Here is a 27567-nt window from a genome sequence, read left to right on the forward strand (position 1 = left end):
GCATATTTCAAAGGTGGCGAAGACTTGTTGATGAATGGAAGGAGATTGAAAGCCCTTATTGTTTCCAAGATCTGAGCCTTCCAGAAGAGGTAATCGTTGGTATCCAGCTTAATCGGAATGAAATTAAAGGCTTTAGCCACCGCTAAGAAGTCAAACTGTGAGGCCAACGACAAAGTAGAGGAGGAACGAGGTAGAGAGGAGGAACTAAACTCTGGATTTGAAGCCATCGACGTCTGTCTGGGGCTCTGATACCTTAAAGCAAGAGCTTCAAGGTGCAAAGAAAGAAAACGCAAGAAAGAAGAAAAGAAAACCTCGCTGAAAAGATTGTACTAGAATAAACTGAGCGTACAAAAATGAAGGCATAGCTCAGTATTTATACTCTCCTTGATAACAAATAGTTGTTGCAAGTTGCAACAACTAGCTAACCGCCTAACTAATCCAATCCTTGCTTATAACAACACAACAAAAAACATAACAATTACAGTCAAAGCAATACAATGCAATCATAACACAACATAAGGAAATACATGACAACTAATCAAACATTATTTCCTTCCACAATTTTAAATAGTCCTTCCTTGCTTTGTTCAAAACACTGTTGGTAAGGATTAAGTGCTTGTTTGGTATAACAATATTGCACTAAACAAGAATTGATATGTCGTACACTCAAGCTTAAGCAATGTAACTTCTATCCTAATCCGCAAGCAAAATAGTGATACAAGTACATAGTGTAGCTATTCAAAATAATTGCAATAAGAAAACCAGCGTCACTTCTAAAGCTTCATACTTGAAACACTTGCAAGTAAAAATAAAATTTATGTAACCTTGAAGAAAAGAATCAGGACATGATCTACAAATTAAAATCAATTGACAAGAGCTAGCATATCGAAGTTCCACGAAAGTGTTGTGAAGCAAAAGGAAAAATGACCGATTTTTCACCAAAACAATAAAAAGGTCAAGCAATACAACAAATTGGAACAAATTTAATAATATTGAATTATAGTTAAGGCAACAAATCCCAATCCATCTTTTTCTTATCTTTCAATACTGCTTATTCTTTTGCGTTGTTATAGAGTTGGAAGAAAACTATGGCAGTTTTCAGCCATCTGAGAAAAAAAAAAAAAAAGACATAAAGTGCATTTATTTGCATTTACAAACTAAAATAAGAACCAAATGACAAGATAAGCAAAATATGGTAGTACTAGCTCGTTGACATAAATAAAACCATTAGAATGCTTAAAAAAGATAACCCAATTTTTTTAACATGACATAAGATTGGCATCTTTTCTCTTGATTCAGCATACTGCAAATGAAAGGGTGACATTCAATTGAAAATTTTTAAATCATGATCTCTGATTGACAGAATACTTTGTAAAAAAAGAGTTAAGCTTCAGATTATTCATGAAAGAGTACCCAAAAATAAAAAAAAAGAACCATAGCCAATTAAAATTACTAAAGCATTATCAATTTTGTCAATAGCTTTTCCACAATAATAATAAAGGATTAATTACCAGAACAAAACCCTGAGCTTTAACAGTTTTGTCTATGCTTTCTTTCTATACATAATGCGAGGCCTTCTACTTAATCCTTGATGCCAAAATTTCACATTAAATGTAGAAAAATTCTATTTCCAAACAAATGACACAAGTACTAAAATTACACAGTACCAACAAGTGAAATATAGGAGTTCTCATACATTGTCATTAGAAAATCTCTCAGATCTTGTTATGGGTCTATGGAAAATGCAACTACAAATAGACAAGAAAAACAATATTTTCTTAAAATTTTATATGCAAATTTCATATGGGTTTCAACCTCCCCCTTCCTCCCCCACTCTTTGAGTAGGCCAAAACCGAGAAAACAAGTTATGTCCCCTCCCTCCCTCTCTATTTTGCCTTCAAAACATCCCTCTCTAACATGTTAGCTAATCAATTTCAATGGTGGAAATTGGCAACAAGTGAGAAGATTCCGTAAACAAAACAAAATAAAAGTAGGATGCTACTCTGAGGTGCACTAATTGGATTCCATAATCAAACCCTTTGTTTATTTGAAGGCATTAGAAACTTATAAAATTTCAATGTAGGATAAAGAGCTTAGTGAACGGTTTCTCTCACGTCATAATTTCACAACCCAATTGTATTCTTTCAAGAATTTAAGCGCTTATCACATAGAAAAAGAGTTAATTACCAAGAAATTACTAACCATTGCCTACTGTATCAATTCTACAGCATCATTTATATTCAGCTAACAGAATATCACCTCATTACAACTTGCCGATGTGGCACATGATGTGTTATAAAGGTGACAACATGAAAAATATGTGGCAATCTAATGAATCAGCGTAATGTGTAAAGAAAATTTACACAAAAGTGAGCAAATTGGGGCTAAAACCTTGCCCGTTTAATCATGATCTAGAGAGAGAGAGAGAGAGAATAAATAAGGGAGACCCAACAAACCACTCATTGTCATGTTAAGGAAGAAAGAAATTACCAACATTTTTCAAACCTATCTGCAACTTGTGCACTCAATAAGACAACACCTCCTTCAATACAACAAAAACATGATTTTTTGTTCAAGATGCAGAAACATTGCTATAAGGATGTTCTAACTATCAAATGTTACCCATCTTGAATGACAAATCATGATTTTGTTATATTGGAGAAAGTGTTGTAATCTTATAGACCCCATGAGCTATGTATAGGTTTGACAAAGGTTGATAACTACTCCGTAACATCTTTTGTGGCATCTTCTTCATTCCTAACAATTGAACACTTCATCTACTGCCTTCACCTTTCTTCCCTTTTCAAGTTCACAATCAAATAAGCTAGGGTTGGACTCAATTTTATGCTCTTTTCAATAATTCTCCCTCCTAATCAGACCAATGACAGCAAATGCTTACACCAAGATGACACATTAAATTGTTACATCAAGAAGTTGTAACTACATGATATTCTATTAGTTGATTCTTTAATGATATTTGTAGAATTGATGCAAGATTGAAGGATTATCATTTTTGTTAACTGCTTTCTCAGCATAAAAATAAAAGTAAAAAGAAATAATAACAATACCAATATACTATTGAGGATGAAGATTATGCAGCAACAACTAGGATAAAAAAAAATACATCCACAATACCATGTAATTGTTTGCAAAAATAGTATTATTGTAATAAATAATTACGAAAAATGCATCCTTATGAAAATATTTAGAATTATACCACATTGTTAGCCAACTCAGCTGAAATTACAGTTGGACAAATGAGAAGCTGATGATGCATGTTCATACCTTCTTGCTATATGGACACCTGGTAAGTGCAAACAGCAACCAAGAATATAACTGTAAGGACGCTTAAAACATCAGAGGAACAGTGACATGGAAGGATTAGACATTATTGGTTAAGGGGCATGGATAATTGGTCAAATATCTCCATCACATCTATAGCATTCTTAACAATTCACTAAACCGCTATACAATCTCATTCAGCCACTAGGGCAAGGAGATAGGCAATGAAACTTGAATGTTCATTCATGTTTAACCTTCTTTTTGGGGTTTGTTATTGATTCTACAAAATCAAAATGTGTCCATGCGAGTCAGGTGAAACTGCAAATTCAATTCAACCACCAGAAAGGAGGTGTAACTTCCAAGAATTGGGCAAACTGTGATGAGAAGACATGTTTTTCTTGCAATAGCATCCAAGAAGCAAATTCCCAAATTGTTCGAGGGACCCTTCTGGTAATAATATGTTCTTCACTACTATTTAAAATGGCATTAATTAGTTACATCAAACACTATTAGTTACTTAATACACATTCTACACAGATACCATGTCGCACAGCTATGAGAGGGAGCTTTCCCCTGAATGGGACATATTTTCAAGTCAATGAGGTAAATTGAAACACCAATCCTCAGCTAATTGAATGTGTTTCTTGCAAATACATGTTACAAAATTAGGCCATAGTAAAGAATTGACCTAGTAAGGTATTTGCTGACGATGAATCAAGCCTTCACCCAATTGATGTTCCTAGGGCTTGGATTTGGAATTTTCCAAGACACACAGTGTATTTTGGAACCTCCATACCAACAATATTTAAAGGTGCAAAGCCTTAAACGATGAATGGTGATTCATGACCTACACCCCAAGTGGCAAATGGACTGTTCCGTTCATTTAATAGGCCATCAACAGAAAGCATTCAACACTGCTTTTGGAGAGCTATGTAAGAAACGAAAATTTGTGTTTTGTTAAGAAGAAGGAAAAAACATCCAATCGTATTCATTCTAAGGGGAAAAACAACACATATATGCACACCTACCACTCATATAGCCAGCTTCCTAAGTCTGATTAGGAAGTTTCCTAATCAGATAGTTTCCTAAACTAGCTTAGGAAATATGTACAGAAAAGGAAACAACTTACAACTGAAAATACAATCAAATCAGAAAATAATAAAACAATCAACACTATAACCAATACAAACATTATTAGGAAGGCTACAAATCTGCTCATTTTCTAATACTCCCCCTCAAGATGGTGAGTGTATATCATGCATTCCCATCTTGATCAATATCTTGTGATACACATGACCCAATAAGCCTTTAGTCAAAACATCTGCCAGCTACTCTCCTGTAGGAACAAAGTGTGTGCAGATCAAGCCACTCTAAAGTTTCTTTTTGATGAAGTGTCTATCTACCTCAACATGCTTTGTCCTATCATATTGAACGGGGTTATGGGCAATGCTAATGGCTGACTTCTTGTCACAATAGAGCCTCGTAGGAGCTGACCAACTAATTTTATTCTAGGACAATTTTCAGTCATAGTAGTTCACATATAAGCCAATTTTCAGTCATAGTAATTTTATTCTAGGCTCGGCCTATCGTAGGCTCTATCGAGTTAATAAGCCAAGCCATTAGAATAGTGTTCTCTACCTCCCATCATTGGTATTCTCCGGATTCCTTTGGTGGAGTTGGAATAGCCTCGATGAGATAGCCAAATTTTCCCTTGCCTTTAATCACCAATGAGACGGATTGAAACCATTCCCTAAAGTTTCTTCTGTTCAATGTATGTTGTGTGATTTGCGAGGTGTGGCTATCCATTGATAGGGTGTTGGTAGCAATTACAATAGCCAGAATTGCAGTGTGTTGAGGAGTCGAATTGAGGGATGACTCTGCAGCAGTAGGGACTGCATTCCCGAGGCTTGGAGTATCCATATAATTTGGATACTTAGGCTAGAAAGAGCCAAGCTCTGATACCATGAACAAAGTTAGGACCCTTAGGCAGGGAACCGAGAATCAAAATGAGTTTGTGAAAAATCAAACTCTTACTTGATTAATCGTGAATCTCACTCTTATACAAGTTGTTATGCTATCTATACCTAACAATTAGGAGATAAAATACAACATAAATTTAAGTTCGATACAAGATTAGATTAGATTAGATACACAGCGTACTCCTACAAATTCTCCTGAATTTTAGGGACTTATCTGGACTATTGTTTTCGTTATCTCTTGAGTCTCCAAATCCTCCTTATCTCTACTTATCAACACCTGATTATTTTTAGGCCCACGTCCTTTCTCTCAGTTAGACTCCTTAGCAGTCCAGGACTCTCAACATGAATAGATGGAGAGGATGTTTAGCGCAGGTCCGGGTTCCCTTTTTGAGGGCAATGGGAATGTTTAGATCATTGAGTTCAGGTTCAGGTTGTTGATAGGTACTCGGATCAGGCTTTGATGTAGCTAGATTAAGGAACTGCTTAGGCTGAATGGATAATGAAGTAGGTTCAAAATTGGGATTACAGGATTCTAGTCCTAGTTCAGATGATTCAGCATGCATAGGGTAAGGCCTTTATTCTTGAACACACCTTTAAAGGACTAGAAGAAGGCTGGAGATATTCCATGTGTATCACATTTAGAGAATCTTGTGGGATATCCTTTGGATGAGATAAAGAATGATTAGAGGAAGAAGAAGGAAGGGTAGGAAGAAACAATTCCCTATTCCCTTCTTCCAAGAATTCAATCTTCCCCTGAGGATAAGAATTACTGAAATAGGAACTCTCCTCCACTTACATCAATTCAGACAAAAAACCTTTTGGATGGAGGATGAAAACATTTATACCCCTTTTGAGTGGAGGATACCCAACAAAGATACATTTAAGAGCTCTAGGGCCCAATTTAACTCTATTAGGTGAGTGATTATGAACAAAACTCACACAACTAAACACTTTAGGACATAGTTCATTAGATGGCATGAAATCTGGAAAAGCTTTAGAAAGAAGCTGAATTGCACTATTAGAGTCAAGACTTATAAAGGGTAACCTATTAATGAGATAAGTCATTGTCAAAGTAGCTTCTCCCCAATAATGTTTAGGAAATTATTGTGGAATAGCAAAGCCCATGTAACAACTAGCAAATGCTCATTATTTCTCTCAGCCGGTGTAAACACAAGAAGACTCGCGGATTATACCCTTCTATTGGAAGAAACTGGATAAGGTATGGTTGAAGAAATCTTTAACATTATCTATCTGGACCCTTTTTATTTCAGCCCCAAACTAAGTTTTAATCATATTGCAAAAATTTAGGAAGATGGTGCACACTTCTGATTTAGCTATTAAAAGATATAGCCAAACCACTTGTATACAACCATCTACAAACAACACAAACCACTGAGCCCCTAAGAGATTAGGAATCGGAGAGAGACCCCATATATCATTATGAATTAGATCAAAAGGAAGTGAACTTCTACTATTATTGAGAGGGAATGAAACTCTTTTATGTTTAGCAAGTTCACATACATCACATCGGAAATCCCTAGCATTTAATCCCTTGAACAAAGAGGAAAACATAAACTGAAGAACATTAAAAGATGGATGTCCTAGACGAAAAAGAAGAAGCCAAAGTAAATCCTTATTAGGTTTATCTAAAAATGATATAGGGAAAATCTGCCTTCTAACAATATGTCCACTAAGGTCTTCAAGATGATAGAGACCATATTTTACCCTAGAGACCATAGAAGATGTCACGGTAGTTAGCATCATGGGTTAACTTTTGAATGGAAACAAGATTGGTGAAAAGCTTAGGCTATGTTCTCTTTGCTTTTAATTTTTAATTTTGAGTTTTGAATTCATTTTCAGTTTTTTATTTTGGTAGTCTATTTTTAGAAAATTGAAAATGCGTTCTCTTTGAAATTTTAAAAATATTTTTTTAATGATATTTCATTAAATGAATTTAATTATTCAAAAAATTAAAACTATTTAATTTTAAATAAATAAATAAATTAACTTGGAAAAAAATAGCAAGTGCGATCATAATGTGATTATAAATAGGAAGCATCAAAATAAAAATTAAAGACGAGAACTAATATTACATAATGTGATTATAAATGATAAGATTGCATCATTAGAAAACGCATTTGCTTAAAAATTTTGAAAAAAAAAATTATTTTATAATATTTTATTTAATGAATTTAATTATTAAATGATAAAATTAACTCTTTTTAATAAAAATTTATTATTAAAATAAAATAATAAATTTAATTAATAAATTACTGATATCTAAGTGATAATTTATATTAAATATTATTATATGCGTAATATACTTAATAATATACTATATGTTATCCTATATTTTTAATTATAATATAAATATTCTATATTTTTTAAATTTTAAATAAATATATAATTTTATTTTTAAAATTTAAGAATAAATTTTTTTTTTCTTCCTTCTTTCCTTTTTTTCCCTTTTCTTTTTTAGAGCCAAAATATAGAAAATAGATTGTGTTTTCCATGTTTTGAATTTAGAGATTGCTTTGATTGAAAACAACATTGAGTTTCCTTTATAATTTTTTTTTTTTTTCGAAAATGCATTTTTGAAAATGACAAAATAAACGCATTTTCATCGTTTTAGAAAACTGAAAATTAAAAATGATCTGAAAACAACAAAGAGAACGCAGACTAAGGGACATGAACATCTTTCACGGTTAGATGGTTGTTTATGAGGATACCCCTTGTCCAACTATAGTTGTTAAGGATCCATTTGCCAACACTATTTTTCTTATACTAGGACATGGTTTGTAGGACAAAAATACGTAAGGAAGGGGTCATATGGTCAGTGGCTTCGGAGTCAAGAATCAAAGTATTTTGTAGGGCTAAGTCTGAAGCATGTAAGATAAGAGAAGTGAAAGTAATACTTGTGAAGGCTAAGTTAGAAGTACCTGCCTCTGGCCCTTTTTCAAGATTTCCTTGCAAATTCTTGCCACAAGGTTTGCAGTAAGTTTGAATACTCAGTTATAGACCGACTCACTTGTTTAGTAGCTACTACCTTAGTCTTAATTTCATAGATTTGAACAGCATCGTTTACCTTTGAATATGTAATCTTCACAACTTTCCAGATCTCCTTAGCCGTGGTAAAAAAACATCATTGTGTCACTGATTTCTTAAATCATGGAGTTCCAAAACCAGGACATTACCATTGAGCCTTCTTCATCCCAAGAAGCATATGCAGGATCACTCTCTTCAGGCTCAGTTCCAAACAAGTGACTTAACTTTCCCTTGCCTTTCAAGAACGTCCTAATTAGCTGAGACCACTTGAGGTAGTTTTTTCCATTCAACTGGTAGGTAGCTTGGATATTTTTAATTCTCCACTAGTGATCGCACCACTACTGGAATTGCCCGAAAAAGGGACTTCATTGGTGCTACCAGATTCTATGGAGTCGGTCATGATTCTAAGGTTATGAAAGAAGATTGGATCAAAGAAGGTTTTGGCCACAAACGGCTAAGGAAGACCTTACTTCTAGGGTAGAACCTAAAGCTCTAATACCATGTTAAGAAGAAGGAAAAAACATCCAATCGTATTCATTCTAAGGGGAAAAAAAACACATATGCCTATCACTCGTATAGGCAGTTTCCTAAGTCTAATTAGGAAGTTTCCTAATTAGATAGTTTCCTAAACTAGCTTAGGAAATATGTACAGAAAAGGAAGCAACTTACAACTGTAAATACAATCAAATCAGAAAACAATCAACACTATAAACGATACAAGCAATATTGGGAAGGCTTCTAATCTGCTCTTTTCCTGACATGTTCTCTGCCATTAATTTTCAAAATATTTTTTCTTAAAACACACTGCAAAGCGACCACAAAATACTCCATGAAAGGCCACATAATTCAGATTCATGGAATGTCATGGTAACAACTCTTCTTGTCACCATCAATATGAGCAAGGATTGGAAAATAAAGTAGAAATTAAGGGAGTCCAAAGCAACAACTCTCTCTCCTTATTTACTAGCATGTAAGACCTAACTTTTTTTTTCCCTGCAAGTTTTGTCTGCATAAGGGGATTTGAGCAAAAGACAAGGGCACCCCATCCTCTCATTGCAAGATTACACTTCGCAGCTAGCAAATTAAATAGGACAAAAGGTAAGACTGATCAGAAGCAAGAATTATGCACTAACTAGAGTTGATTCAAGATCCAAGATGGCCAGAGAATGATGTTGAAAGAGCTGTTCTAGACAAACATTTGATGGAATGACAAGACGAGTGACTGAGCAGAAAATACAAAGGATAATGGGCTAACTTGTAGTTTATGTATACTTAACATGATTATAGCAATTTAACATGTGCTCAAAGTTGCAATTTTTAAAGAATCCATAAAATTATGTCAAGGCATGCCTTTTTTGTTCTGCCTTCCATTTTGTTCTCAGTGTCTGCTCTGATCTATTATGCAAATAGGGGCAAAAATATAGACCAAAGATCTAGACATAAAGAGGGAAACATGTCCTCAAGCAATTTTTCAAATGTATAAAAAGTTAGACTCACGTAAAAAATAAAAAATAAAAACCATCTAATTGAGATACTCTTGTAGAAACAAAATATATAACAAAAATATATACTCCTTGTAATTTGTGTTTTTCAACTGAAAAGGCTAGCAGCTTATTTATAAAAGCTGATTATTTACAAATTAGAGGCTGATTACAATGAGATAGATTATATTAAAAAAAAAAAGCTCTCAAGATAAAATCTACCAAAATCATAGAAAAATTCTACTTAAAACTAAGAGAACTAAAATGGCTAGATAAATCCAATCAAATAAAATAATATCAACGTATCTATCTACAAAAATAATAAGCTAACAGCAAAATTTCAGCATATGTTGTAAAGATATTTTAATTAATCTTGTTAAAGTATAGTTAAAATTACCAATTGCTGGGTGCCTTGTTGATCACAACCACCAAAAGAATTGGATCCCAATCTAAATAAACAGAAGCAGAAACAAACAGATATTATATACTCAGACACAAAACACCGAAATCAAACTAATTGAACAACTATATGACAACCAACCGAACAACTATCTGACAAACAATAAAACTAGTTGAACAACTATACGACCACCAAATAAACAAATATACACCAACCAAATAACCATGTCATTTAGAAACACCAAGACAAATAGCAAAAATAAGGAAATTTGTGAAGCCAGCCATAACATGTAGCAGAAAATGAAACCATAAACCTAGAAAATAAACCACAATTGATTTATTTTATAAGAAATAATGCTATACTAAAATAGAGATGGGCTCCCCTTGAATTCAAGAAAATACTACCAACTTGATTATCAAACCTAATGTATTCAAGAAATTGTGTGTGTATTGGGGGGTGGGGACCAAGAAAGGGTTGGGGACAACTCTTATAGGAATCTCTCATTAGTAGAGTGCACTATATTATTCGATCCTAAAAGTCCAAAATTTTAGTGAAAATTGTCTTGTTATAACGGTACTCAAGGTGGTCCAAACCCACTATTAAGAGTGGAGGTTATTGTGCAGAATTCTAGGGTTAATCATAGATCAGAATTACCATGTCCCGGTGAGAATGCAAGAGTTTAAGATTCAAATGGCAAACTTCTACCGTAACCCAATCACATTTTAGATTCTTGGGGGCATTTGCACATGCTATCTAGTCTTATGAGCCAAAAGTTAACCACAACTAGCAAGTCATAGATGGTAGTGGTGTTATAACAAAAAGAATCTAAGACGTAAAAGATGATATCTAAATAACGACCCTAGATATCACCAACTTTAGTCTCTCGGGTCAAGTCAAGAACTCGAAATCACCCCAAGAACTACAGATATTCATGAACATAAACGATTATTTTCATGGCAACTACAATTGTTATGAATTGTAAGTCTAGGTAATAAAAGCATAAAATATCGATAGTTATCTTGAGTCTAGAATAGCAGGTGTTAGAAATAAAACTACAAGCGGAGTTCCGCAATTGCACCACCTTTTTTGTCTGTTGTATGTCTAAACAAGATTGAGAAAATATAATTCTCTATTTCTTAGAATTATACGATGGTTTCTCTTTTCTCTTTATAGAGGAAGAGAATAATACAAAAAGAAAATAACAAAAAAAAGAAATAGGAATATACACAGAATATACATAGAATCTAAGATATACAAAGAATATTCTATATTAAAAAAATAATTCTATTTCTACACTCTCCGTCAAGTTGGCTTGAAGATATCTTCCATGGCAAGCTTGCTCACAAGTTTCTCAAACTGAGTTCTATGTACTCCTTTTGTAAGAATGTCAGCCACTTGGTCAATTGTTGGAATATAGGGCATACAAATTACTCCATTATCATTTTTTTCCTTAATAAAGTGTTTATCCACCTCTACATGCTTTGTCCTGTCATGGAGAACTGGATTATAAGCAATAGAGATTGCAGCTTTATTATCACAGTAAACTTTAGCTGGAAGGGAAGTGGAGACCCTCAAGTCTGATAGAAGCCTCTTTATCCACATGACCTCACAAATACCATGGGCAACTGCACGAAATTCGGCTTCAGCACTGCTTCTGACCACCACATTTTGTTTCTTACTTCTCCAAATAATAAGATTGTCTCCCACAAAAGTGCAGTAACCTAATGTAGATCTTCGGTCAGTTATACTGCCTGTCCAGTCTGCATCTGTATAAGCATCTACATAAAGATGTCCACGTTTTCTAAAAAGTAAACCTTTCCCAGGGGTTCCCTTTAGGTACTGCAGAATTCTGTAGGTAGCTTCAAAATATTGTGAACCAGGTGAGTGCATAAATTGACTTACAACACTTACAACAAAAGCTATGTCTGGTCAAGTATGGGATAAATAAATAAGTCTACCCACAAGTCTTTGATATTTCTCCCTTTCTACCACATTCTTGGCCTCGACATGTTGAAGTTTTAAGTTGGGTTCAATAGGAGTTTCAGCAACCTTACACCCAAGCATTCTTGTTTCATCGAGTAAATCCAGAATATACTTACATTGGTTGACAAAGATCCCCTCCTTAGAACTTGCAAATTCCATCCCAAGAAAGTACTTTAGAGGACCAAAGTCCTTGATCTCGAACTCGTGAGCTAATCTCCTCTTAAGCTCTTCAATCTCTCCCTTGTCATCACCAGTTATTATTATATCATCCACATAGACAATTAAGATTGCTTTCTTACCGTCGTTGGCGTGCTTGAAGAATAGTGTGTGGTCTGCTTGGCTCTGAATGTAACCATCGCTTTTCACCGCTTTTCCAAATCTTTCAAACCACGCTCTCGGTGACTGTTTTAGACCATACAATGATTTTTTTAAACGACATACCTTGTTTGTGACGAGGCTCTTTTCAAACCCTGGTGGAAGATCCATAAACACTTCTTCTTCTAAATCACCTTTTAGGAAGGCATTCTTTACATCAAATTGGTGGAGTGGCCAATCAAGATTCACTGCAAGGGAGAGGAGAACTCAAATGGAGTTTATTTTAGCTACTAGAGCAAATGTTTCTTGATAGTCGATGCCGTATGTTCGGGTGAAACCCTTTGCAACCAGACTTGCTTTGTATCTTTCAAAGCTCCCATCTACCTTACATTTTATAGTAAATACCCACTTACAACCTACTGTTGTTTTGTCTTCTGGTTTGTTCACCATCTCTCAAGTTCCATTCTTTCTAAGAGCACTCATTTCCTCCTGGACTGCTAACTTCCAATCTGGGTCACCAAGGGCATCCTGAATTGTTCTTGGGACATGCAGGTTAGAAATATTTGAAAGAAAGGCCTTATGATGATTGGACAATTTTTGGTATGACAGGTATTTAGCAATTGGGTGTTTGGTACAAGATCTCACTCCTTTCCTAGTAGCAATAGGGACATCAAGATTGGACAAGTCAAATGAAGAATAATCTAGAGCAGTGGATTTAGAGTTACCATGAGAAGAAGAAGAACTATTGGAAAGCCCATCATTCGAAGACGTCGATTGTTCAATTGTTAGAGGAATATTCGGATTGATAGTATTCTTCAGGGTTTGTCTTCTAGTATAAAACTGAAGCTCCGATTTTGGAATATTTTAATCCGTTTGTGGTAATTCTCCCCCTGGTTCCAATCCCATCACGCTAGGCACCAGTGAACAAGACACACCCTGTTCCACAATATTTGGAACATTTATATCCTTGAGTTGTTTATCAAAGTGGAGGGGAGCACCAATCATGGTAGGACGAGGATCATAGAGTTTTAAGTAATTATCTTACTCAACATTAGAATCCAAAAAATTATTTTCGTTCTCAATATGCTCCCCCTAAAGATGATTTTTGAGAAAGTAGGGTTGAGTTTCGAGGAAAGACACATCCATACTAATACAAGTTTTTTTGGTAACAGGATTAAAACATTTGTACCCTTTTTTATTTGGTGCTTAACCCAGAAAGACACATTTTTCAGCTGTGGGATCCAATTTGGAACAAAATATTTGAGAAACATAAACAAAGCAAGTGCATCCAAAGACTTTTAAGGGTAACTCAGAATATATACAACAGAGAGGGAAGAGTTGTTTTAAAGAGTGTAAGGGAGTTTGAAACTGTAGAACATGAGTGGGCATACGATTGATGAGATAGGAAGCGGTTAAAATTGCATCACGCTAGAGGTATTTAGGGACATTCATAGAAAACATGATGGCCCTGGCAACCTCGAGTAGATGTCGATTTTTCCCTTTAGCAATACCATTTTGTTGGAGAGTTTCACGGCAAGTGGATTGATGTAAAATTCCTTTTTCTTTTAAACCCCCCCCCCAAAAAAAAAAAAATTCATTAAAATATTCAATGCCATTATCAGATCGAAGAATACAAATTTTTGTGTTAAATTGAGCTTCAATCAGATGGAAAAAATCCTTGAAAGTTCTAGGCACATCTGATTCCTTTGCAAGTAAGTAAACCCAACAAACTCGAGTATGATCATCAATAAAAGTAACAAACCACTTTTTGCCAGACAAAGTGGAGACCTTAGAAGGGCCCCAAACATCGCTATGTATTAAATAGAATGGTTGAAGGACAATAGGGTTTTGAAAGAAATTTAACACGATCTTTGGATAAATGAGAACTCTCGCATTGAAGCATAGAAGGATCCACTCCTTTAAACAACGTAGGAAATAAATATTTCAAGTAAGGAAAACCGAGATGGCCTAGCCTTAGATGCCATTGCATTATTTGATTAGAAACAGAAGTAGAACTAATACCACTCAGCCCGTAAGTTTTTTTGTTACACAAGACATCCCCATCCAAATAGTAGAGCCCATTTAGTTCTCTAGCACTGCTAATCGTCTTCCCCGAGTTCTGGGCTAGAAAAATGCAATAGGAATCAAAAAAGATAACACGACAATTAAACTCTTTGGAGAGTTTACTAACAGAAAAAAGATTGCAGGCAAGTTTAGGAACATGGAGTACTGATTGAAGATCAATATTGTTAGAAAGTTTAATGAGACCTTTACCTGCAATAGGTGAAAGACTACCATCAACTATACTTATTTTTTCACTATTAGAACAAGGAATAAACGAGTTGAATAGATGCGATAAACCAGTCATATGATCAGATGCTCCTGAATCAATGATCCATGGAACAGATTGAAAAGACCTAGATAGGGCAAAGGAGTTTCTACCTGAATAGGCCAAAGAACAATTGGGTGTACCAAGGGATAGATTAGACTTTAGCAGTCGCAGAAGTTCATCAAGTTGCTCTTTGTTGAATAGTCCAGCATCAGCTTCATGAGCAGTAGGTTGGGATCACTTTGATCTAGACTTCCAATTGGTTGGCTTGCCATGAAGCACCCAACAGGTCTCTCGAGTATGGTGTGGTTTATTGCAATGATCACACCAAACACGAGGTTTTTCTTCCGTCTATCGTTGACTCGCAATATGCCGTCCACCAGCATTAGCATCAGCAGTCACGAGCGCCATATTTTCAGATAGCCCACTTTCACCACTCTTTTTCTTGCCCAACATAACCAGTCTTCGGCTTTCTTCACGCCGAACTTCAGAGAAGGCTTCACTAAGAGACGGGAGTGGATTTCTACCGACGATCCTCCCTCGGACTTCATCATACTCAACATTGAGTCCAGCGAGAAACTTATATACCCGGTTAGCATCGACCATTTTCTGATAATATTTGCAATCTTCTGTGTTTTTCCACTCATATGTATTGAAGAGATCCAAGTCCTGCCAAATGCGTTTTAAAGAATTAAAATATATGGTGACAGTATCACTACCTTGTCGAATCTCACCAAGTTTTAAGTTGAGCTCGTAGATTTGGGATTGATTCCCCAAATCGGAATACATGGCAGTAACTTCATAACATAGTTCTTTTGCTCTAGAGAAGCACATATATCGAACTTATCTCTTCCTCCATGGAGTTAACAAGCCACGTCATCACCATTGAATTCTCGGCATCCCAAATGTCATATAGCGGGTCTTTACTGTCTGGCGCTAATGTGGCTCCAGTCAAATAGCCAATCTTTCCCCGGCCTCGAATGTACATACGAACAGATTGCAACCAATGCAGAAAATTGGTACCATTGAGACGAATGGTCGTAATCTATACCGGATGTGAGTCGGAGGAGTTTCGGGGAACTCGAAACTGGTCTTGAGAAGACTGGGATTGCTGGGTCAGAGTGACCGAAGATGTAGAGTCAATCATGATGATTGAACAAACAGATTAGGGCAGCAGAAGCAAGGACCCACTAACAGCTAGATCTGGATCTGGGTACCCAGTTGCCCAATCTGAACAATAGAGGGTCAGTACGAACAACGGCACGAACGAAGCAGTAAGAACGAAGGATAGTGGCGGCTCTGGTGTGCGATGCAGAGCTGACCTTCGCGACAGCAATAGGTGCGAACGTTCGATGTGTGATGTAGAAGCAGCATGAACAACGGATAGGGGCAGCTCTGGAGTGCGATGCAACACCGACCTTCGCGAGAGGCTAGGAGGTCACGACTGTTCCAGAGGTGGGAACCCATTGGAGAACAACGACGACTGTAGATGCGGTAGCGGTCGGGATGGCCGGATCTCAGAGGCGGCAGCCGATGTAAGGGCAGCGGCAACCGGAGGATGGCCAGTGAAGGACGACAGCACTTCTTGGGTATAGCAGAGGAATAGAAGAAATTAGGGTTTCACAATTGAACGGCTGTGATTTAATCCTAATTTCGGCTCTGATACCATCTAAACAAGATTGAGAAAATATAATTCTCTATTTCTTAGAATTATACGATGATTTCCCTTTTCTCTTTATAGAGGAAAGAATAATAAAAAAGGAAAATAACAAAAAAATGAAATAGGAATATACATAGAATCTAAGAAATACAAAGAATATTCTATATTCAAAAAATACTTCTATTTCTACAGTTATTCCTTCTTTGGAACTTGTCATCCGATATTGTTGATCATGTGAGAGAGTTGAGAGACTAATTCGTAAGTGCAGATGTTTAAACCTCTTGCCAAATTATAGTCGTACATATACACACAGCATACAGCTAATGCCTAATGTTCATGGAAGTTAGCCACATATTTGAAGTTAACAACTTAACCTATTCGGTATCCTACAAAAACTTACTAATGCCCTTGGATTGATGATCAAATACCAAATCCTTGAAGCCAAACTGGCAACTAGAATACAATTCCAATCCGAATTATAACAACGCATTGTTGGGTGAAGAAATTTGTTCTCAGAGCATACACTGCACAGGATAATAGGCATGAGCCCACATCTTAAAAATGTGAACAACAATCCTAAAAACATTATGTTATTATTAGTTCAATTAGATGTACCAGCAAAACAATAATGCAGTTACAAATAAAACAAGCCTCTTAAAAAGTTAAATGAGTTTCCCAAAGCATTCAATTCATAGGATTAGAAACACTAGTCCTTCCCATCTGAGATAGCAAGATTCCTCCATAGTTTTCACGGACAAAAGCCTAAAACATAAGAGCATTACTTGCAAAAGAAAAGTTTCCAGGCCATGAATAAATAAGTACCATATACATATATATACCAACTAAAAGACATCCCTCAAAAAGGTATAGTTTATGGACTCAAATGCAAAGGGTGCTTAATTTCCCACTGCTCATTGCTGATGTGATAACCCTGCTACAAGAAAAAATAGATTTATTTTTTAACTTATAAATTTTTTCACATGGCATTGAACTTTAGCAATTCACTCAGAAGTCAAGTGTGTAGCCCTTATAATGGCCAAACCTGTTTAAACTTCTAACCTTGGCTCAGCTCGAAAAATTGAGAGTATGAACTATTTCTAGAATATTTGAAACTATTTTGGGAGTACAAACTATTTTTTAGGATTTTCCTAAGCATGTAATGCGACCATATTACCCCTGAAGTTTGGCCGCTAGAAAATTGCCAATTCTAGCAGAAAATGGTTTTGACAACCACTGTCACCCTTCGTTTCACATCTCCCAAATTGTATACTCTTTGAAGCTTTGCACATTTGAACTGCATATTTTTAGCAAAAAAACCCATATTTTTCCTAGGATTCTACAATGAAAGGAGTTGGGTATCACAAGCTAGGTCAGGAGAAAAGATAAGGACAATTTTGCAATATCATAGAGGCACTAGTAGAAGAATATAGAGAGGATAGAAAATCTCTATTTAGCACAACTAACAACAACATATCCAGTTTTTATCCCACTATGTGGGGTCGGCTACATGAATTCTAGACTTCTATATGAGTTACGCCCCAACAGATAGTTTGTCTAGAATTCATATTTGGATCCGACTAGATTTTATGCCAGTTGTTGACTACCTAACGTAACCCTCCTCCTTTATTCGAATTTGGGACCGGCAGTGGATAACATCCCCTGGCAGAGTAATGATAAAGTCTCTATTTAATATTGTTGTAAAATTTTTGTTGTCGTGAGAAGCACTTTTAAGAGCATCATTTCTACAATAATCACTTTGTATAAAAAGTAATTTTTGTGTTTGACCAAATTATTTAAACACATGTATAACATTGTTGTATGTCTTCAGCTAGCAAATGCAAAGGCTACTTTTAAAAATCAAATTATGAAAAAGGATATTGGCAAAAATACTTGTATAGCTAGTACTGATTTTATATTAAACATCATTTTATGATTATTTAAAATGAAAACAAAATTATAACTTCTTTCCCTTAAATATATTTTATATTCTATATTGAATTATATTATATTATATTTAGAACGAGTAAAGCAACCAAGCCCCATGGCTAGGGGGTTTCGTTGCAGCAGCTGCCACAACTGTTTTTCTTTTATCTATATAAAATATATGCACATATAAAATATATTTTTTAAGTATATATTTGTGTGTATATATATATATATATAAAGGACTGTTGAGGTGTGAAAGTTCAAGACAAAGGAAAGTAGCCATCGATAACTGCTTCTAGAATGCTAAGATTTAGAAAGTTTCTAAATCTTGTTTTTGGATAGTTTCATAATTCCAAACTAGGATACTTTCCTAATGTCTTTTGTTGTAATCTTTCCTTTTTGTAATATGTCCAAAAGTGGCCTTAGCAGCTGCTTATTTTGATGATATGGTAGATGCTTGTTACCAAGGGTGGACTAGAGTAAGGGATAATCCCACCTGGGAAGAGTTTACTGATAAATTATCTAAGAGCTTTAGGGAGAGAAGTATGTCCGATATTATCGAAGAATTTAATAAGTTAAGGCAGGTGGGTGAAGTAAGGACTTACTTAAGGAGGTTTAAGGAGCTAAGATGATTGATGATCAATCATAACCCTCACATATCCGAGGCTTATTTTGTGTCTAGTTTCTTAACTGGCCTCAGTGAGGATTTAAGACTTATGAGAAAGATGATTAGGAGAGTGCAAGGTTGCAGGAGATGGTGGTGGAGGCCTTGATGAAGAAGCAAAGACAACAGCAAAAGGCCATAACAATGGGGACTTCTAATCAAGGGGGAAGAGGACTCCATCGTGACTGGGTAAGAGGCAACCCAGGGGTGAAGAATTTGGGGGGATCCAGCTCAGGTGGAAAGTACAATGATCAAAGGAGACAACCGGGTTTATGTTTCAAGTGCGGGGATAAGTATTATCCCGAGCACCAGTGCAGGCGCCCACCGTTGGAGGGAGATCCAATGGAAAGTCTGAAAGAAGAAAAGGAAGAAATAGAGGAGTGTGGAGAGTCAAGAGAAGAGGATAATGGAAAATTTTCAATACATGAGTTGAAAGGGATAACCAACAACAAAATAATTAAGGTGGAGGGAAAGGTGAAAGACAACAACTTGCTGATTTTTATTGACAGTGGAAGCACTCATAACTTCCTAGATGAGGGCATTGCTAGGAGGTTGAAGTGTCCACTCACGAGAACACAACCCTTGAGTGTGACAGTGGCAAATGGAAGTAGGGTGCTAAGTAAGTCAGCCTGCCATGGATTTAATTGGGAGATGCAAAGAGAGGAATTTGAGGCAGATCTTAGGCTACTGCAATTGGGGAGTTGCGATGTAGTATTGGGGGTCGACTGCAAGTAGGGTTTAAATTTATTGCTTCAACTACAAATTTGACAATGAATAAAAGGGCTACTACTTCAAATGCTCCAATTGAATTTGAACTACAAGAAGATGGAAAGGGAGATGATGGGGAAGAAGATATTAGAGATGATACTTCTAATGATGAAATGTTTGATCTTGATGATGAGGATAATTTTTAGATTATTTAAAATGCATAATTAGTTAATCTTGATTAAGTTTTAAGACCTATAAATTGTTTTAAGATTTAATTTAAGTTGACTTAAAGACTTAGATTGCATTTTTCGACATTTTTTATTATTCTTTCCGTTAATATATGTTGAATTTTTTGATTTCCTTGATAACATGCTTATAAATATGTTATTAGGAGTTAAGACCTATTTTATACCTTATTCTTCAACTAGGATATATATATATATATATTTTAGTTAGCATACGCCTAGTTCCATCAAGCATGTGCTTCGCCTTGCACCCTAAGCTCCAACACCCTTTTGTGTCTTAATGCGCATTGGGCCTTTAATAACATTGATTGTGCTAGCTGAAAACAACCCCAAGCAAAGGCATTATGTTCAAAACAGGTGGTACTTTGATTATACAAGGCTATACAGATGCAGATTATGCAAGATCATTAATGGATAGAAGGTCCACTACTGGAAACTGTATGTTTCTAGGTAGGAATTTGGTCTCTTGGCGAAGTAAAAAGCAAAGTATAGTGGTAAGGTCAAGTGTTGAAGCCAAATTTAGGGCTATGGCACTCGGCCTATGTGAATTACCATGGCTAAGGATTGTCCTAAAAGATCTAAAGATTGTTGTTAATGAACCAATTAAGTTATTTTGTGATAACTAATCAGCCATAAGCATGGCTCATAATCCTATGCACATGACAAGAATAAGCACATTGAGATTGACAAGCATTTTATAAAGAAAAAGTTTGAGAAATGTATAATTCAAATACCCTATGTTCCATCCGAGAAGCAAGTGGCAAATCTTCTAACAAAATGATTGGCAACTAGAAGATTTGAAGACTTAGCATGCAAGATGGGAATGATGGATATTCATTTACCAGCTTAAATGGGAGTGTTGACATGTGAAAGTTCAAGAAAAAGTAAAGCAGCCATAATGCTAAGATTTTTAGAAAGTTTCTAAATCTTGTTTTTGGATAGTTTCCTCATTCCAAATTAGGATACTTTCCAAATGTGTTTTATTGTAATCTTTCCTTCTTGTAGTCTTTCCAAAAGTTGTAAATATTCAACCCTATAACTAGGGCTGTATGTTAATGAAAGATTAGTACGTTTCCGTCTAATCTTACAAGGACAATAATTGTAAATTTATATGTTCATTATGGTTAAATTTGTCTATTAATTTTTCTGCTTCTGCTTTTGTTGTACAGAAAAAGCTCAAAATTTCTGTTTCTGCTGTCGTTAAAAGTACTTTTAAATTTTTGCTAAGAAGTACAAAAAATAGGCAGAAGCTTTTTTGCCATAAAAAAGCACTTTTTCCCGCAATCACAGCACAGCCAACACAGGCTAAAAATCATTATAGAAGGTTACTTTAATGGTCACATGGGCAAAGAAGTGAATGGGTATAGAGATGTCCATGGAGTTCTTGATTTGGAGAAACAAATATTGAGGAAAAAGCTACTTTGGATTTTGCAACTGCATATGAGCTTATCATAGCTAATAATAAATTAAAAAAAAAATGGGATTAACACTTGATCACATATAAAATGGCTTATCAACTACCCAAATAGATTGCTTTCTTATCAAACAAGAGGATTGTTTATGTGGTAAGGATTGTGAAATTATACTCTAGCGGGATTTAAAAGATGAAAAAAATAAAAAGCAGCAGCAATTTTCAAGGGAAAAATGTGGCTGAAGAGATTACTTGGGCAGTAATAGATGCTAAGAAAATGTGGATTGTGATGGCTACTGCAATTTGAAATATGGCAAAAATGAATCTAGGAGAGTTGAGGAAAAAGCTCCCAACCAAAAAGAGCCTTAGTGGTTTAAAATGAAAAGATGCTGAAAGAATCATAACCATGAGAGTTGGCTTTAAGACTTTACATACATGCAAAAGAGACAAGGAAAACTAGAAAAGGTAAATTTTGGCAAACAAAGAAAAAAACAAGGCAGTTAATGAAGTATAGTCAAAAGTTTATGAGAAATTATGCTAGCGACTTGACATAAAAGATGGGAAATGATATATATATATTTAGATATATATATATATATAAACTAGCTAGAGTAGGAGAAAGAAAACAATGTATCCAGGCCAAATAAAATGTATACAGTATATCAAACTACCAAGTCTCTAAGATGATACTTGAACAAGTCAGAAATTATAGAATATCCGAGAGAGAGAAGAGAGTTTTGGATGGAGAATTTGAAAGAGGAGAGAACTTGAGAGAGAGAGAATTATAAATAGCGTCAAATGCATTTTTCTTGGCTACTCTCCTACTCAAAAGGGATATAAATGCCAGTGTTCTAAAACGCGCTAGGCGCTAGTTGGGTGCCAAGCTGGGGCCTAGCGCCTAGGTAGGGTCTAGGCGGTACATAAAAAAATTATTTAAATAAAATTTATATTATTCTAAATACACATACATACATATATATTCATATATATATAAATAGAGATCTATTTATATATATAAAGTTATAAACACATATATATGATATACCTATTATAGAAATAGAAGTATTTTTGAATATAAAATATTCTTTGTATAACTTAGAATCTATGTATATTCTGTTTATATTCTCCTTTTCTTTTTTGTTATTTTCCTTTTGTATTATTCTCTTCCTCTATAAAGAAAAAAGGGGAATTTACGTATAATCTTATGAATTAGAGAAATATATTTTTCTCAACCTTGTTTAGATGGTATCAGAGCTAGAATTAGGGATTAAATCATAGCCGTTCACTGTGAAACTCTAATTTCTACTATTTCTCTGCTATACCCAAGCACTGTCGCCTCCCTTTCACTGACCACCTCACCGGTGCATCCTCAAGCTGCCACCGGCCGCCGGCTCTGAGATTCGGCCATCCCGACCGCCGCCGCATGTACAGTCGTCATCGTTTTCCAGTGGGTTCCCACCTCAGGAACGGCCGCAGCCTCCCAGCCTCTCGCGAAGGTCGGCTACTGTCCATCGCATCTGTTGTTGAACTTGTTGCCGCCTCTGCATCGCACACCGAAGCCGCTCCTATCCGCCGTCCTTGGTCGCGTTCGTGCAACCCTACTTCGCGCATTAGAGCCGCCCTAGTTCGCACGTCAGATCCGCCCTTGGTCATTGTTCTTCGTTGCTTGTCACCTAGATACGATCTACTTTCTATTGTTCAGATTGGGCACCTGGGTACCCAGATCCAAGCGCCCAGATCCGTGGGTCACTGCTAGCGGGTCTAGATCCGGTCACTGTGTGCAGATCCGGCAACTGCTCCTCCTTGCTTCTGCTGTCCTGATCTTTTTTTTTTTTTTTCAGTCACCATGACTGAATCTACATCTTCAATCACTCTGACCCAGCAATCCCACTCTTCTCAAGATCAGTTTCGAGTTCCCCGAAACTCTTCCGACTCACATTCGGTACAGATTACGACTATTCGTCTCAATGGTACCAATTTCCTGCATTGGTTGCAATTTGTTCGTATGTACATTTGAGGTCAGGGAAAAATTGGCTATTTGACTAGTGCCACATCAGCCCCAGACAATAAAGACCCACTATATGACATTTGGGATGCCAAGAATTCAATGGTAATGACGTGGCTTGTTAACTCCATGGAGGAAGAGTTAAGTTCAAACTATATGTGCTTCTCTACAGCAAAGGAATTATGGGATGAAGTCACTGCCATGTATTCTGATTTGGGGAATCAATCCCAAATCTACGAGCTCAACTTGAAACTTGGTGAGATTCAACAAGGTAGTGAAACTGTCACCATATAATTTAATTCTTTAAAGCATTTGGCAAGACTTGGATCTCTTCAATACATATGAGTGGAAAAACACAAAAGATTGCAAATATTATCAAAAAATGGTTGATGCTAATCGAGTCTTTAAGTTTCTTGCTGGACTCAATGTTGAGTATGATGAAGTCCGAGGGAGGATCGTCGGTAGAAATCCACTCCTGTCTCTTAGTGATGCTAATCGAGTCTTTAAGTCTTTAAGTTTCTATTGTTCAGATTGGGCACCTGGGTACCAAGATCCAAGTGCCCAGATCCGTGGGTCACTGCTAGCTGGTCCAGATCCGGTCACTGTGTGCAGATCCGACTACTGCTCCGCCTTGCTTCTACTGTCCTGATCCTTTTCTTTTTTTTTTTTCAGTCAACATGACTGAATCTACATCTTCAATCACTCCGACCTAGCAATCCCACTCTTCTCAAGATCAGTTTCGAGTTCCCCAAAACTCCTCCGACTCACATCTAGTACAGATTACGACTATTCGTCTCAATGGTACCAATTTCCTGCGTTGGTCACAATCTGTTCGTATGTACATTTGACGTCGGCAAAAGATTGGCTATTTGACTGGCGCCACATGAGCCCCAGACAATAAAGACCCACTGTATGACATTTGGGATGCCGAGAATTCAATGGTGATGACGTGGCTTGTTAACTCCATGGAGAAAGAGGTAAGTTCAAACTATATGTGCTTCTCTATAGCAAAAGAACTATAGGATGGAGTCACTGCCATGTATTCTGATTTGGGGAATCAATCCCAAATCTACGAGCTCAACTTGAAACTTGGTGAGATTCGATAAGGTAGTGATACTGTCACCATATATTTTAATTATTTAAAGCGCATTTGGCAGGACTTGGATCTATTCAATACATGAGTGGAAAAACACAGAAGATTGCAAATATTATCAGAAAATGGTTGATGCTAACCGAGTCTTTAAGTTTCTTGCTGGACTCAATGTTGAGTATGATGAAGTCTGAGGGAGGATCGTCAGTAGAAATCCAATCCCGTCTCTTAGTGAAGCTTTTTCTGAAGTTCGGTGTGAAGAAAGCTGAAGACTGGTTATGTTGGGGAAAAAAAAGAGTGGTGAAAGTGGGTTATCTGAAAATATGGCGCTCGTTACTGCTGATGCTAATGCTGGTGGACGGCATATTGCGGGTCAACGAAAGGCAGAAGAAAACTCTCGTGTTTGGTGTGATCATTGCAATAAACCACACCATACTCAGGAGACCTGTTGGGTGCTTCATGGCAAGCCAGCCAATTGGAAGCCAAGATCAAAGCGATCTCAACCTACTACCCATGAAGCTGATGCAGGACCATTCAACAAAGAGCAACTTAATCAACTTCTGCAACTGCTAAAGTCTAATCTGTCCCCTAGTACACGCAATTGTTCATTGGCCTATTCAAGTAGAAATTCATTTGCCCTCTCTAGCTCTTTTCAATCTATTCCATGGATCATTGATTCAGGAGCATCTGATCATATGACTGGTTTATCGCATCTATTCAACTCATATATTCCTTGTTCTTGTAGTGAAAAAATAAGAATAGCCGATGATAGTCTTTCACCTATTGCAGGTAAAGGTCTCATTAAACTCTCTGACAATATTGATCTTCAATCAGTACTCCATATTTCTAAACTTGCCAGCAATCTTCTATCTGTTAGTAAACTCTCTAAAGACTCTAACTGTCATGTTATCTTTTTTTATTCCTATTGCATTTTTCAGGCCTAGAACTCGAGGAAGACGATTGGCAATGCTGGAGAAATAAACGGGCTCTACTATTTGGATGGGGATGTCTTGCGTAATAAAAAAACTCACGGGTTGAGTAGTATTTGTTCTACTTCTGTTTCTAACCAAATAATGCAATGGAATCTTAGGCTAGGCCATCCTAGTTTTCCTTACCTGAAATATTTATTTCCAACGATGTTTAAAGGAGTGGATCATTCTATGTTTCAATGCAAGAGTTGTCATTTATCCAAAGATCATCGTGTTAAATTTCTTCCAAAACCCTATTGTCCTTCAAAACTATTCTATTTGATACATAGTGATGTTTGAAGCCCTTCTAAGGTCTCCACTTTGTCTGGCAAAAAGTGGTTTGTTACATTTATTGATGACCATACTCGAGTTTGTTGGGTTTACTTACTTGCAAAGAAATCAGATGTGCCTAGAACTTTTAAGGATTTTTTCCATCTAATTGAAGCTCAATTTAACACAAAAATCTCTATTCTTCAATCTAATAATGATACTGAATATTTTAATGAATCTTTGGGGGTTTTTTTAAAGAAAAAAAGAATTTTACATCAATCCACTTGTCGTGAAACTCCCCAACAAAATAGTATTGCTAAACGGAAAAATTGACACTTTCTAGAGGTTGCCAGGGCCATCATATTTTCTATGAATGTCCCTAGGGGTGATGTAATTTTACCCGCTTCCTATCTCATTAATCGTATGCTCACTCGTGTTCTACAGTTTCAAACTCCCTAACACTCTTTAAAACAATTCTTCCCTCTATGTTGTATATATTATGAGTTACCCTTAAAAGTTTTTGGATTCACATGCTTTGTTTATATTCCTCAAATATTTCGTTCCAAATTGGATCCCACGGCTGAAAAATGTGTCTTTCTGGGTTATGCACCAAATAAAAAAGAGCACAAATGTTTTAATCCTATCGCAAAAAAAACTTAAATTAGTATGGATGTGTCTTTCCTCGAAACTCAACCCTACTTTCCCAAAAATCATCTTCAGGGAGAGCATAGAGAGAGATTGAAGAGCTTAAGAGAAGATTAGCTCATGAGTTCGAGATCAAGGATTTGAGTCCTTTAAAGTACTTTCTTGGGATGGAGTTTGCAAGATCTAAAGAGGGGATCTTTGTCAACCAACGTAAGTATATTCTGGATTTACTCAATGAAACAAGAATGCTTGGGTGTAAGGTTGCTGAAACTCCCATTGAACCCAACTTAAAACTTCAACCTGCCGAGGCCAAGAACGTGGTAGAAAGGGAAAAATATCAAAGACATGTGGGTAGACTTATCTATCTATCCCATACTCGACCAGATATGGCCTTTGCTGTAAGTGTTGAAAGTCAATTTATTTATGCACTCACCTAGTTCACAACATTTTGAAGCTACGTTCAGAATTCTACTGTATCTAAAGGGAACCCCTAGGAAAGGTCTAATTTTTAGAAAACATGGACATCTTCATATAGAGGCTTATACAGATGCAGACTGGACAAGCAATATAACTGACCAAAGATCTACATCAAGGTACTGCACTTTTGTGGGAGGTAATCTTGTTACTTGGAGGAGTAAGAAACAAAATGTGGTGGCTGGAAGCAATGCTGAAGCCGAATTTCGTGTAGTTGCCCATGGTATTTGTGAGATCATGTGGATAAAGAGGCTTCTATCAGACTTGAGGGTCTCCACTTCCCTACCAGCTAAAGTTTATTGTGACAATAAAACTGCAATCTCTATTGCTCACAATCCAATTCTCCATGACAGGACAAAGCATGTAAAGGTGGATAAACACTTTATTAAGAAAAAAATTGATAATGGAGTAATTTGTATGCCTTACATTCCAATAGTTGACCAAGTGGCTGATATTCTTACAAAAGGATTATACAAAAACTCAGTTTGAGAAACTTGTGAGCAAGCTTGCCATGGAAAATATTTTCAAGCCAGCTTAAGGGGGAGTGTAGAAATAGAAGTATTTTTAAATATAGAATATTCTTTGTATAACTTAGAATCTATGTATATTCTGTTTATATTCTCCTTTCCTTTTATGTTATTTTCCTTTTGTATTATTCTCTTCCTCTATAAAGAGAAAAGGGGAATT

At 36.1% G+C, this 27567-nt stretch overlaps 1 protein-coding gene across 12 annotated transcripts in view; it reads right to left on the bottom strand.

The window, feature by feature from the left end:
* LOC127807166 (uncharacterized) overlaps positions 1–27567 on the bottom strand; it is a 145401-nt gene that overhangs the window by 55586 nt on the left and 62248 nt on the right. For 2 of the 12 annotated variants that reach the window (XR_008024618.1, XM_052344825.1), the window contains one exon: positions 10185–10236. The exons of 9 other annotated variants lie outside the window; for them this stretch is intronic. Coding sequence is in view for 1 of the 3 variants with exons in the window: in XM_052344825.1 (XP_052200785.1) it covers positions 10185–10236 (52 nt within the window). In the remaining 2 variants the exon portion in view is untranslated. Of the gene's footprint in view, positions 1–3217; positions 3305–10184; positions 10237–27567 lie in introns of all 12 variants that reach the window. One more of the 12 variants, XR_008024610.1, reaches the window with a different exon arrangement.

The sequence above is a fragment of the Diospyros lotus genome, chromosome 8 (assembly GCF_014633365.1).
Source record: "Diospyros lotus cultivar Yz01 chromosome 8, ASM1463336v1, whole genome shotgun sequence".
NCBI lineage: Eukaryota > Viridiplantae > Streptophyta > Magnoliopsida > Ericales > Ebenaceae > Diospyros > Diospyros lotus.